General features: G+C 39.1%; 1 protein-coding gene across 4 annotated transcripts in view; it reads left to right on the forward strand.

Moving 5' to 3' along the window:
- The window catches only part of USP9X (ubiquitin specific peptidase 9 X-linked), a 96,861-nt gene that overhangs the window by 68,473 nt on the left and 14,071 nt on the right, over window positions 1-14,317 (forward strand). For all 4 annotated transcript variants that reach the window (XM_047843207.1, XM_047843208.1, XM_047843209.1 and 1 more), the window contains 6 exons: window positions 1,731-1,921; window positions 6,976-7,149; window positions 10,260-10,401; window positions 11,532-12,285; window positions 12,903-13,026; window positions 13,737-13,962. In XM_047843207.1, the coding sequence (XP_047699163.1) occupies window positions 1,731-1,921; window positions 6,976-7,149; window positions 10,260-10,401; window positions 11,532-12,285; window positions 12,903-13,026; window positions 13,737-13,962 (1,611 nt within the window). The remainder of the gene's footprint in view (window positions 1-1,730; window positions 1,922-6,975; window positions 7,150-10,259; window positions 10,402-11,531; window positions 12,286-12,902; window positions 13,027-13,736; window positions 13,963-14,317) is intronic.

The following is a 14,317-nucleotide window of genomic DNA, read 5'->3' on the forward strand; positions in this document are numbered from 1 at the left end:
TTGAGAGAGAGCATGAGCAGGGGAGGGGTAGAGAGCAATGGAGACACAGAATCCGAAGCAAGCTCTAGGCCCTGAGCTGTCAGTACAGAGCCTGACATGGGGCTCAAACTCACAGACTGAAATCATGGCCTGAACTGAAGTTGGACGCTTAACCGACTGAGCCACCCAGGCGCCCCCATTTTTTACTCTTTACAAAAGCTTTGTAGTGGGAATGCTTAACACCTCTACCAGATTAGGAACCACTGCTTCAAGTGGAAATTAAAATTCTAGTTCAGAATTTTACAGCCCATCACATCTCTGGGATGATGAGGGTAAGCACGGGGAGAGATAGCTGATTATATTCGCAAAGAGTAAATAAGGCAGAAAAGATAGGATAAGATTTCAATAAGGTGTCCTATCTTTGCTCTCGTGGGACCTTCTGCTCTGTGTTGTCTCAGCTCTGTACTGCACTTGTGGGGTTTTGTGGTTCTTTGCCTGTTGCCTATGTTCTTTCCTTCCCTAGACTGGGAGTTTCTCATGGGCAGGGACTGGATGTTATCTGTTTCTGTATCCAAGGTCTATGTTGCCACAAACTTCTTTCCATCTCCTTAACCATGGCTGTTCTGGGTACCTCGTATAAGTGGAATCGTACCATATTTATCCTGTTGTTACTGGCTTATTTCACTTAACATAATGTTCTCAAAGTGTATCCATGTTCTAGCATGTGTCCAGATTTTCTTCCTTTTTAAGGCTGAATAATATTCCATTGTATGGATAGACCATGTTTTGTTTATTTGTCCATCAGTGGACGCTTGGGTTGCTTCCACCTTTTGATCACTGTGAATGGTACTCCTGTGAACATGGGTGTACAAATATCTCATCGAGGCCTTTTAGTTCTGGGTATATACCCACACATGGAATTGCTGGATCATGTGGTAATTCTGCTTTTAATTTTTAAGGAACTGGTCCACGGTGGCTGCACCACTTTACGTTTCTGTCAACAATGCACAACTATTCTAGTTTCTTCGCACCACAGGTTTTCATTTTCATGAGGTCTAGTATGTCTCATTTTTCTTTCATTACTTGCGCTTTTGCTGTCATATCCAGTAATCATCACCAAATCCAGTGTCATGACGTTTCTGCCCTAAGAGCTTCATAGTTTTAGCTCTTGCATTCAGGTCTTTGATCTGTATTGAGTGAATTTTTGTATCTAGTGTTACGGAAGAGTCCAACTTTATTCTTCCGCATACGGGTATCTACTTTTTCTGGCATCGTTTTTTGAAGAGTGCTCCTCTTAATATGCATACTTTATTGACTGTTTATAGTTCTGAGTGAGTACCTCATAATCCTCACCACAGCTGCATATCCCCAGGAAGAAACTGAAGCTTACACAGGTTAAGTAGCTGACTTGCTCAAAGTTACCTGGCTTCTAAGTGGCAGCGTCTGCATTGGGGTCCAGTTCAGTCTAACTTACACCCAACGCTCTACTCCTCTGTGTTGCCTTTATTATCGGCCTTTCCCATACATGGTCAGCATCATTCTTTCATGACAACTACTCTGTGAAATGGTGGGGATGAACACTAACTTAATTAAAATTTATAAATTGGAAGTTAAGTGCTTTGGATATAAGAAATTAGAAGTACAAATGATTAATCATTTGTTCACTAACTGTTGGGCATTTGTCTCAACATATTCTACTGTACTTTAAACTTAGATTAGCTTATTGATGACATTTTTTTTTTTAATTCTAGAGCAATGTTGATCCCCGAGATGATGTGTTTGGATACCCTCAACAATTTGAAGACAAGCCAGCATTAAGTAAAACAGAAGACAGGAAAGAATATAACATTGGTGTTCTAAGGCACCTTCAGGTCATCTTTGGTCATTTAGCTGCTTCTCGACTACAGTACTATGTGCCCAGAGGATTTTGGAAACAGTTCAGGTAAACTATAAGTGGACAGAAATGGGGATACTGCTTAAGCCTTTATGAATATCTCTGTACCCTAACATTAAACTTCTAAAATACATGTTGAAGGTATCTTTATGTTGAATATTTAAGCAGTAGTACACTTGACCCTGAACAACATGGGTTTCAACTCCACGGGTCCACTTACACACAGAAATTCCCACCCCACCCCCACGCCCCAATGAATACAGTACTTCCAATATATTTTCTTTTCCCTCTGGTTTCTCAATAGCATTTCCTTTTCCCTAGCTTACTTTATTGTGAGAATACACACAATACATAAAACATAACAAAATATGTGTTAATGGCCTATTTATGTTGTAGGTAAGACTTCCGGTCAACAGTAGGCTATGAGTAGCTAAGTTTTGGGGAGTCAGAAGTTCTAGGCAGATTTTCAGCTGCATGGGGTTCGGCACCCCTAGCCTTCATGTTCAAGTGTCAGCTATAATATTTAAAGCTTCTTAGGTTTTTTTTTTTCTCCTTGTCATTAGAGTTGGAGGTAGAAAGCGTCCTACTTCAGAGAGACAGCATTCTTTTGTCTCTTAAGATGTTAGTAATTTTTTTTATCTTGAAAACTTTAATGTACAGAAGTAGGGACAATAGTGTGAACCCCTATGTATTCATCATCCAACTTCGGCAGTTGTCAACTCAGGCCCAATCTTGTTTAATCTACATTCCCCATCTGCTTTTTTCCAAATTGTTTGAAGCAAATCTCACACATTTTCACCTATAAATATTGTAGTATTTATCTCTGGTTTTTTAAAAACATAACCATAATACTATTACCATGTTTTGTGAAAATCCTTAACATCCTTGTATTTTTTTGAAATCGGGATCCAAATGAAGTCCATATACCTCAAATGTTGCTCTGACTCTTCTCTCTTCTAATCTTTTTTCACCCTTGAGATTTGTTGGAAAAAAACAGGTAGTTTTACCCTGTAAAGTTTCCCACCATCTGGATTTTATTGATGGGCTCTCTGTGGTATTTTTGTATTTTCTGTTTCCCTCGGTCTACTGTATTTCCTATAAATAAAGTAGCAAGATCTAGACACTTGATCAGATTGAGGTGGTATTTTTCTCTTTTTTTGAAATGACACTCAAAGCTACTTTATAGGTGGTAATGTTTACCTCGGTGAGAATTACATAATGTCTGTCTCCCATGATAACAGCCATTAATCGTCATTGCCTAAAGTATTTCATCAGGGTTACAACATGGCAGTATTCTAATTTTATCATTCTTTGATTTATTAGCTAGAATACATCTATAAAGGGATACTTTCCTCACCAACAACATGACTGTCCTCATGTACAATTTTGTAGGGACGGTGGAATACTTTTTTTTAATTAATAAAATTCTCAATTGTATCTTGGTTTTGTTTTTTTACTTCACTTATTTTAATTTCTTTTTTTAAATCATCGCCTACTATGTGTCCTGCACTGTGCTAAAATACCACAGTACAACCACCTCACTCTTTGGTGTGTATGAAAGAGGCTGTACTCCTACACAGCAGTGGGTTTTTTAACACTCCTCAGCATTTCTTTAAGGTCTCGCACACAGCTGAGAACAGGGGAAGCGAAGGGTCACCCGACACTCCTGCCCCCATCTTCCTTGCTTCTGTCAGAGCAGCTTCCCTTTTCCCTACAAGGACACTGTTTCAGTTCCTTTTGAAACCACTGCTTCGTAGTATGATGGCTTTCCTGTGACTCACCATACAAATTTCTCTGATTCCCCTAAGCCCCCTGCTTCGTCCGTACTACTGGCTTGCATGCTCCACCCTCCTTCCCAGCTCTGCTTTTACTCTTTCCGTCCCATCACCTGGCACACTACACACCCTCCTCTCTGCCTACCCCAGGTTTTTCGTTCCCCAGCCTGTCCCATCTCTGCCATAAGGCTTTTAGCATTTCTGTTCTTCCTCTTCCAGATTACGCTCACACTTCTCATGCTTCTATTTTAAAATTTATCGTTGTTATAAATCATTTTCTCTCTTATAATATGTTTGTGTGTGTGTGTTTGTTTATTTTGAGAGATGGGGAGAGAGAATCCCAAACAGGCTGCACCCTGGCAATGCAGAGCCCGATGCAAATCTGCATGTCATGAATGGTGAGGTCATGACCCGAGTCAGGCGCTCAACCAACTGATCCACGCAGGCACCCCTCTCTTCTAATACGTTTGCATTTTGATTTCTAAATTACTTCCTATACTAGTGGAACTTCCAGTTTATCTAGACTAGCACTTCTGGATTATTCTCTTTTTAAACATGTAATATACTCCTCATACATGGTGGTTAATCACATTCCCCACCCCATGCCCAATTTTTTATTTTGGAAATTTGAAACCAACAGAAAAAGCGACAAAGTAGTATAATGACCAGCTTTATATTCTCTACCCAGATTTACCAACTGTTAACATTTTGCCATGCTTGCTTATGTGTATACAGTTAGCCCTTGAACAATGTGGAGGTTAGGAGCATTGGTTCCCCTCACAGTTGAAAATCCGCATATAACTTTTGATGCCCCATAACTGGAAGCCTTTACTGATAACATAAACAATTAACATTTTGTATGTTCTGTGTATTATATACTGTATTCTTATAATCAGGTAAGCTGCAGAAGAAATATTATGAAAATCATAAGAGAAAATACATTGACAGTACACTATATTTATGGTGAAAAAATCCATGTATAAGTCCACGTTACTTCAAACCTTTATTGTTCCAGGTGTCAGCTGTACGTGGGTTTTGGTTCTTCTAAACCAGTTGATAGTAAGTTGTAAGCATGATCCTTTATCCCCTCACACACATACATGTGCTTCATTGTATCTGCCAAGAATAAAGACATTTCCTGGGGTGCCTGGGTGGCTCAATTAAGCGTCCGACTTTGGCTCAGGTCACAATCTCACAGTTTGTGGGTTCGGGCCCCTCATCGGGCTCTTTGCTGACAGCTCAGCCTGGAGCTTGCTTCAGATACTGTGTCTCCCCCTCTCTCTCTGTGCCCTTCCCCTGCTCACACTATGTCTCTCTTTCTCTCTCAAAAATAAACATTTTAAGAAATTAAAGAAAAAACCTTTCCTACTTCTATATAATACCATTATCACACTCAATGAATTCAATTATTAAATTTAATACTGATTTAATAATGCCTAATATGGGGTACCTGACTGGCTCAGTCAGTAGAGCCTGCGACTCTTGATCTCTGGGTTGTGAATTTGAGTGCCACATTGGGTGTAGATCTTATGAAGAAAGAAAAGGAAAATAAATTATCTACCTTTAAATATTTTTTAAAAATAAAAATGATGCTTAATACTCATCATTATGTATTCTGATTTCCCCCAAAATATTCTTTGTAACTTTTTTTTTTTCAATGCCAGACTGGTATCCTGGAAGCGAACCACAAGAGGTGATTACCTCTTTAGTTTTCTTTAAAATAATGTCCCCAACTTGTGATTTTATGGCACTGAAATTTTTGAAGAGTTTAGACCGGTTGTCTTGCAGAATGTCTCTCACTTTGATTTGTGTGATTATTTCCTCATAATTAGGTTCAGGTTAAACGTTTTTTGGCAAGAAAACTACAGTAGGTGGTGTTAAATGCTTCTTATAGCATTATATTGGGAGATACATGGTATCAGTTTATCTGATTATTGGTGATACTAACTAATTGTCTTAGATCTATTCATTATGAAAGTACCTTTTCCCTTTTGTAATTAATGGTTGACTACATGTTTGAAAGTTAGGGGAATCAGTGATAATTTGAAATTAAGTACAATGGATTGGTGTCATTTCCAGTGGTGAAATAAATTGATTTTTTATTTTAAACTCAACTGTATCAAATGTGTTAAATATAATTGGAATAAGATTATTTACTATGTAGAAAAAATGTTACGAATACTATATCAAAAGACAATTCCTCTACCATATTTAAAATACATTTGTCATAATTCTTGCTTAGAATGCTTTCATACTTCTATTCTCTATGTATGTCACTCTGTAAATACAAAATTAGATGTCATTGATATTTTCCAGCAGTGTATAGGTTTTTAGCAGTGTCTGGTCTCATTTTTGTGAAACACCCAATCGAAGACTTGTTTTCTCAAGATTGATTTGCATACTTTACTCAGATTACTCAGACCATGTCAAACCTTTCTCTTTTCACTTGGAAAAAGCAGTTTAATTAAGATTAAAATAGGGATGGGCGCCTGGGTGGCGCAGTCGGTTAAGCGTCCGACTTCAGCCAGGTCACGATCTCGCGGTCCGGGAGTTCGAGCCCCGCGTCGGGCTCTGGGCTGATGGCTCAGAGCCTGGAGCCTGTTTCCGATTCTGTGTCTCCCTCTCTCTCTGCCCCTTCCCCGTTCATGCTCTGTCTCTCTCTGTCCCAAAAAAATAAACGTTGAAAAAAAAAATTAAAAAAAAAAGATTAAAATAGGGGTGCCTGGGTGACTCAGTCAGTTGGGTGTCAGACTTTGGCTCAGGTCATGATCTCACAGTTTGTTAGTTCAGGGCCTGCATCAGGCTCTCTGCTGTCAGCTCAGAGCCTGCTTTGGATCCTCTGTCCCTCCCCCACTCATTCTCTCATGCTCTCTCTCAAAAATAAACATTTTTTTCAAAAAGTAAATTAATCTTCGCACTGTACCTATAACATGAAATTTAAGCAAAATGGAAGAAATAGTAATTTATAACCTCTACCTAAGAGTGAGATCCACCACATGCTGTCTTCAAGTAGAATCAGAATGAATGCACTCACCATGTTACCTGAAGCAGCCAGCTTTGTTGGATCCTGTCATACCTGTCAGCCACACTGACAGTTTACAGTAACTCCTCTTGCACATGAGTGCACTTTCACTCTGAGCCTCAGTTTCTCTCCCACTACACTCTATACATAAAGAGCATTTATTTTTTTTTCACTTCTGTAGTTGAGGGGGGAAAATGTATTTATGTATTGTCATTTGTGGTGTATCCCTTCTTTTCCCGTGAAAAAAGATTGCATATGTTGTTAGAGTATGACATGTTACATGTTTTATTCCATTTATTTCTTAGGCTTTGGGGTGAACCTGTTAATCTGCGCGAACAGCATGACGCTTTAGAATTTTTTAATTCATTGGTGGATAGTTTAGATGAAGCTTTGAAAGCCTTAGGACATCCAGCTATGCTAAGTAAAGTCTTAGGAGGTTCTTTTGCTGACCAGAAGATTTGCCAGGGCTGCCCACATAGGTAAGTGGCGATTATCTATTTAAATTGTACTGTTGATTTACTAACGAAAATAAAACCTTGATTATGTACAAGAGTGGAGTATGCCACCAATTTATATGCCTCAGACTGGATGAATTACAGTGTGGGTACCTCACTATTGTGGGTTTCGATTTTGTGTGTGGTGGTGGTGGTGGCGGTGGTGGCTTCATGGAGGTTTTTGGTTCCTTTTGTTTTATGTGTGGTCATTCCTGGGGAAATCAAATAACATTTTGCATGTAGCTACAGGTGTTACTTATAAATTTGTCCTTGGGGCACCTGGGTGGCTCAGTCGGTTAAACGTCCGACTTCAGCCAGGTCACGATCTCGCGGTCCGTGAGTTCGAGCCCCGCGTCAGGCTCTGGGCTGATGGCTCAGAGCCTGGAGCCTGTTTCCCATTCTGTGTCTCCCTCTCTCTCTGCCCCTCCCCCGTTCATGCTCTGTCTCTCTCTGTCCCAAAAATAAATAAACGTTGGAAAAAAAAATTTTTTTTTTTTTTTAAATAAAAAAAAATAAATTTGTCCTTTATGTTAGAATTAAAGTAAGTAAGCTTAGGAAATGACAGGCATGGAGTACTATTTCCTCTGTAAGTGAAATACTAATTTTTAAAAAAAATTTTTAAATGTTTATTTTTGAGAGAAAGAGAGCGTGAGTGGGGGAGGGGCAGAGAGAGAGGGAGACACAGAATCCGAAGCAGGCTCCGGGCTCTGAGCTGTCAGCACAGAGCCGGACGCAGGACTGGAACTCACAGCCCGTGAGATTGTGACCTGAGCTGAAGTTGGACACTTTAACCAACTGAGCCACTCAGACACCCCTAATTTTTAAAATAGCATTGATTATGGTGGGGTACCTGGGTGGATAAGTTGGTTAAGCGTCCAGCTCTTGATTTGGGCTCAGATCATGATCTCATGGTTCATGACATCAAGCCCTACATCAGTCAGGCTCTGTGCTGACAGTGCAGAAACTGCTTGGGTTTCTGTCTCTGGCCCTCCCCTGCTTGTGCTCTGTCTCTCTCAAAATAAACAAACATTTAAAAATTAAAAAATAAAACAGCATTGATTATGGTGTGAATATCCTTAAAGTATGTTTCCAGTAGAAAACAAAGCAAGAGTTGACTGAACAAATTGTGTTTTTGACTTAAAAGGGAAATTAAGGTCTCTTACTGAAAATAGTTAAACGACTGTTACAGTTCACTCTTGTAGGTACACATTTATCCCTGTCACATGGAAGTTTTACTTCGGAACTTCTCTTGCATGTTATTGATTAATGTTGCTTTCATATCACTTCTCACCAAAATATCACAGTAAGACAGTGTTTTCTACAAGCCCAAACATTATTATATACAGTGTTGTGTGTGTATATGGCTGGTGGGAGTGCTTCATAATTTTGGTCAAAGGGAAATGATTGATGGAGAGGTAATGAGAAGTTTCTGTGAGGTTAAACCGTTCACTCAGAACAAGACCCATGTATTGTTCATGTAGCCTGGACAACTCTTGGTCCTTTTGGAAGACCTTTTGCATTACGTGGGCAATAAAACTGTCATTTTAACCTTTTGTTTTTTTTTTGTTTTTTTTTTTTTTTAATTTTTTTTTTCAACGTTTATTTATTTTTGGGACAGAGAGAGACAGAGCATGAACGGGGGAGGGGCAGAGAGAGAGGGAGACACAGAATCGGAAACAGGCTCCAGGCTCTGAGCCATCAGCCCAGAGCCCGACACGGGGCTCGAACTCACGGACCGTGAGATCGTGACCTGGCTGAAGTCGGACGCTTAACCGACTGTGCCACCCAGGCGCCCCAACCTTTTGTTTTTAAAATAGCCACCTTTTTCGTCATTTATTCTAATCAGTCCTTCTTGGTTTGTTTTAAACTTGGTTTTGTTATGTTTTCAAAGTTATTTGGATATTATTGCTTTTCTTTGCTAAGTGAAAATGTCCAGAGAGCATGATCATAGGTAAGATCCCTAAAGTTCAGATATCTGCTCCACAACTAAGCTAGTCTTGTTATTAGTACATGCCAGAAGGTTATATAAAGCATCCCAAGTCTGTCTGTTTTAGAGTATTATTTGTGTAGGTCACAGGTTAACAAATTGTGCACCATAGGTCAAATCCAGCCTTGCATCTGTTTTTATAAAGGGTTATTGGAACATACCCATCTCTGTACCTGATCTCCGGCTGCTTTCCCTGTAACAGCACAGTCACAGAGACCTCATGGCCCAAGAAAAACTTGTAATCATTACTTTTTATAGAAAAATGTTGCTGGCTTCTCATCTTCAAGTGCCCTACTTTTTAAGTGAAGTCATAAGTTTTGACTCCTTTTTTCTCTTTTATGGGTGGTTCGTTCATTATAATAAGTAGCAGTATGCTTAATATCTACTTCATATTCCATTTGTGCCACTTAAAAATACCTTTGTCTACCTTTTTTCCCCTAACTAAACTGAAAAGCCCTAAATATAAGGGACTGTCTTCAACAGTGGCTATTCCAGAGTACTTTTATCAAAGGCACTTTGAATATATTTGTCGAATGAATTTGATGGTTGAGAGTGTATTCCCCACATCCCATGTTCTGAATTTATGGAATGTGTCTCCTCAGAAATCTGAAAATCCCCTTAGTAGAAAATTTCCACACGGTGAGATTCTATCTCTGATAGTTGACCTTTCCCGATGTTTCCAGATGTTGATGAATTCATGCTTTGGTCTTGGCACGTATTTAACCACCTAAACAGGTGACGGTGGAAGCAGCCCAGTAGACTGTAAAGACTTTAAGCTGTGAAGCTAGACAGACCGGCTTCAAAACCGTTTTGCCTAGTCATCTTGACCAGATTAACCTTTCTGAACCCCTGTTCATCTCTGAAATGGAGATGGTGCAGGTTTGTCATGAAGACCAAGAACCTGGTGCATAGGTAGTGTATAAACAACTTAATGTGGTGCCCAACACTGGATAAGTGACCCAAAAACATGTCCTTTATTGCTGATTTTCTGTGACTTACGGGTTTCATGTTACAAGTATCACAAATTTAGTTTTCATTAAGTCTGTAACTAAAAATGTTTAGAAAACTAAGAAATCCTTTTTGATTATTTCTTAAATGATACCTTTAGATACGAGTGTGAAGAATCTTTTACGACTTTGAATGTAGACATCAGAAATCACCAAAATCTTCTTGATTCTTTGGAACAATATGTCAAAGGAGATTTATTAGAAGGTGCAAATGCATATCATTGTGAAAAATGCAATAAAAAGGTATGATTTATCCAGGTTTTTAAAGTAATTATGATTACCATTAATGGATTTGAAAGTTGATTGCTTTTGTCATCAGAGTTCACCCTGTTTTTATTCCCTACCCTGCTTTGTTAGGGTGGTAACAGAAGGTAGTTAAGATAACTGATATAAAGGTTTTTAAGGGATACAAGATTGAGAGAAACTAGTGCCAGAAGGGCTAGGGAAATGGGTGAGAGTGAACATTTTAGAAATCATAATAGTTTAATACCACATTGTCTTCTTGGAGTTCCACATACTCTTTCCATCCATGTCCAGCCAAACTGCGATTGAACCCCTCAAAGCTATAGAGCTGGTGGGAAAACATTTCTCCTATCATATCTAGTTATTGTAAGGACCAAGAAGTTTACTGAAACCTTCATTAATTTGGTCACATCAGATTTTTAGGCCCACCTAATAAAGTTTTATCTCTGGGCACTTACAATGTGTATCTTTCCGGGCTCCCAAATTTTCTCACGTCCCAGTCACCTGTATTGTTTTGACATTTGCACACCACCTAAGGAGATCCTACAGTCTAGAGGTGGAGACGAGAACTGTAAAAACCATACTGCCTGTCACCCACGCTCTGAGGCTTGAGGCAAGTGACACCATCTCTGTGCTGCTCCTGATCCCCTCCCCACTCTCCCCACTCCCATTCAGTCGTTCCTGTCTGGTGGGCTGTTAAGATTAAACGTGCTACTGCTCAGGCAGTACTGAGCATACTATCTGGCACTTAATGGCCCAGTAAATACTAGCTGCTATTACATTTCTTCAGTTGGCTCAAAACAAAGCACACCTTCATTGGAATAAGTGTCAAACAAGTAATGATGATTAGATGGCAGTGACAATATAGAAGCCAGGCAGGCAGTGAGTAATGTCTGCCTCACTACTGTTTGCAATTTGTAACAAGTGGCATCAGCTATTTCCATATTAGTGTTAGCATTTTTTGAAATACCCAGTGTGACAGAATCACCTTGATTATATTCATTGGCATGTGTTTTCATTTATAACCTCAGATTTGTCTTAAAGATAATTTAATGCTATAATTTTCTAGGTTTTTTTTTTTTGCAGCAGATTATAAAAGAACATCTAGTAACTTGCTCTGTTTATTTTAGGTTGATACCGTAAAGCGCTTGCTAATTAAAAAATTACCTCCTGTTCTTGCCATCCAACTGAAACGATTCGACTATGACTGGGAAAGAGAATGTGCAATCAAGTTCAATGATTACTTTGAATTTCCTCGCGAGCTGGACATGGAGCCTTACACAGTTGCAGGTGTCGCAAAGCTGGAAGGAGATAACGTGAACCCAGAGAGTCAGCTGATACAACAGAATGAGCAGTCTGAGAGTGAGACGGCAGGAAGCACGAAATACAGACTCGTGGGTGTGCTGGTGCACAGTGGTCAAGCAAGTGGGGGACATTATTATTCGTATATCATTCAAAGGAATGGTGGAGATGGCGAGAGAAATCGCTGGTATAAATTTGATGACGGTGATGTAACAGAGTGTAAAATGGACGACGACGAAGAAATGAAAAACCAGTGTTTTGGTGGAGAGTACATGGGAGAAGTGTTTGACCACATGATGAAGCGCATGTCATACAGGCGCCAGAAAAGGTGGTGGAATGCTTACATACTTTTTTACGAACGACTGGATACCATAGACCAGGGTGATGAGTTGATAAGATACATATCCGAGCTTGCTATCACCACAAGACCCCATCAAATTATTATGCCATCAGCCATTGAGAGAAGTGTGCGGAAGCAGAACGTGCAATTCATGCATAACCGAATGCAGTACAGTTTGGAATATTTTCAGTTCATGAAAAAACTCCTTACATGTAATGGTGTTTACTTAAATCCTCCACCAGGTGAGTATCAAGAATTTAGCTTCTTAGGGGTGCCCGAATGGCTCAGTCAGTTAAGCGTCCGACTTCGGCTCAGGTCATGATCTCACAGTTCAAGCCCTGCGTTGGGCTCTGCACTGACAGCTCAGAGGGTGGAGCCTGCTTCAGATTCTGTGTCTCCCTCTCGTCCTCTGCCCCTCCCCCTGTTTTACACATAAGCATTTTCTCAAAAATAAGTATTTTTAAGAAGTAAGCTTTCATTTAAAAAAGAATTTACCTTCTTAGTGATGAAGCAGAACTCTTAATTTACTTGCAGGATTTCCTACGGGCGTCAACACATTTGCATTTTTACTTTGGGCTACTTTGAAGCCATATTTCAGATGACTTACCTTTGAGCAGCATGTATTTTCTTGCTATTTGGAAAGAGAGGAGCTTTTGTTTATTATACCAATTTGGTTTTGACTCCAGCATTAGTTTGAAATACCCTTTACTGAAGTAAGAATTTCATAAGTAGGTGGGTGGGGTGCAGTTTGCAAAGTTAAGACTTCTGGAAATCAATGGAAATGCAGACTTGTTTGAAAATGGAGCTTAGACATAGAAATTTGCTTGTTTGTTTTTAACGTATCTGCATTTTTTTATAGGGCAAGATCACCTGTTGCCTGAAGCAGAAGAAATCACTATGATTAGTATTCAGCTTGCTGCTAGGTTCCTTTTTACCACAGGATTTCACACCAAGAAAATAGTCCGTGGCTCTGCCAGTGATTGGTATTACTTTGGGCTTTCATTCCTATTATACTTAGTTTGGTTCTTTAATATATGGCTTTATTTTTTTCAAATCATGATAATGTTTCAGATCTAGAATGCAGAATACAAAAACTCTTGGTAGCAGTAGTGAGAGAAATCATACTAAAATAATTATGTGGCCTTTTTATTCAGAAGCTGGCTTTTGCTTATGTTCTCTTGTGTCATATCTTTGACATCCCTGTACAAAATATTACAGGATGATGCTTCAAAGTCTAAGCTATTTAATGAAGAAATTACTAGTTTTAGCTTCCCTAGATTAAATTCTGCCATAGATTAAAAACATAAATAAAATGAGTCTCCTAAATTACAAACTGTGAAAGTATAGAGGCCATTATAATACCTCGATTTAACGATTTTTATGTGTTCATCTAGTGGTAAGATGTCAAGGGAAGGTTGGGGGAGGGATTGTTTTTGTCATCGAACCTAGGAATGGTTTGGTAATGAATTTGTAGCTTTCATTTCTCTGTGTTGTCACTTTGTGAGAATAGACCAAGTTGTAGTAATCCTCTGTCATTTTCATATTGGTACTGGAAGCAACCGTTGCTGGTTCTCTCCCTCCAGTAGTAAAAGAAGGTCTTTGATTTTTATTGGGTTCATAAAGACCCAAATCTGTACTATATATGAGACACATCATTGAATTGGTATTCATAGATTTTTGTGTTTTGTCTTAGGTATGATGCATTGTGTATTCTCCTTCGTCACAGCAAGAATGTACGATTTTGGTTTGCTCACAATGTCCTTTTTAATGTTTCAAATCGCTTTTCTGAATATCTTCTGGAGTGCCCTAGTGCAGAAGTGAGGGGTGCATTTGCAAAACTTATAGTTTTTATTGCACATTTTTCCTTGCAAGATGGGCCGTGTCCTTCACCTTTCGCATCTCCTGGACCTTCTAGTCAGGTAATTGCCGGGTTTTCTTTCTAATGATTAAATGCTTACAACTCTCTTTCCTGGAAGTTGAAGTCACAAGTATATGTACATCTGTTTCATATGTTTGCCTAACAAATGTGTGTGCACACACACCATACCACTGATGTCTAGGAGTTCCATTAAAGGTACTTCGCAGCAATGAATAGCAATTATTGACTGTTCATTCAGTTACAAACAGTGGCTTAATTATACGTATTGTTATGTAGGTTATTTCTAAAGCTTCTTTTTTTTTAATGGACTTGCATTTATTAAAAATTAAAACAGCATGGAAGGCTCTATAATGAACTCTACCTCAGATCTTCATTCCCTTTCCTAAGAAGCATCC

This window comes from Prionailurus viverrinus, chromosome X (assembly GCF_022837055.1).
Source record: "Prionailurus viverrinus isolate Anna chromosome X, UM_Priviv_1.0, whole genome shotgun sequence".
In the NCBI taxonomy this organism is placed as follows: Eukaryota; Metazoa; Chordata; class Mammalia; order Carnivora; family Felidae; genus Prionailurus; species Prionailurus viverrinus.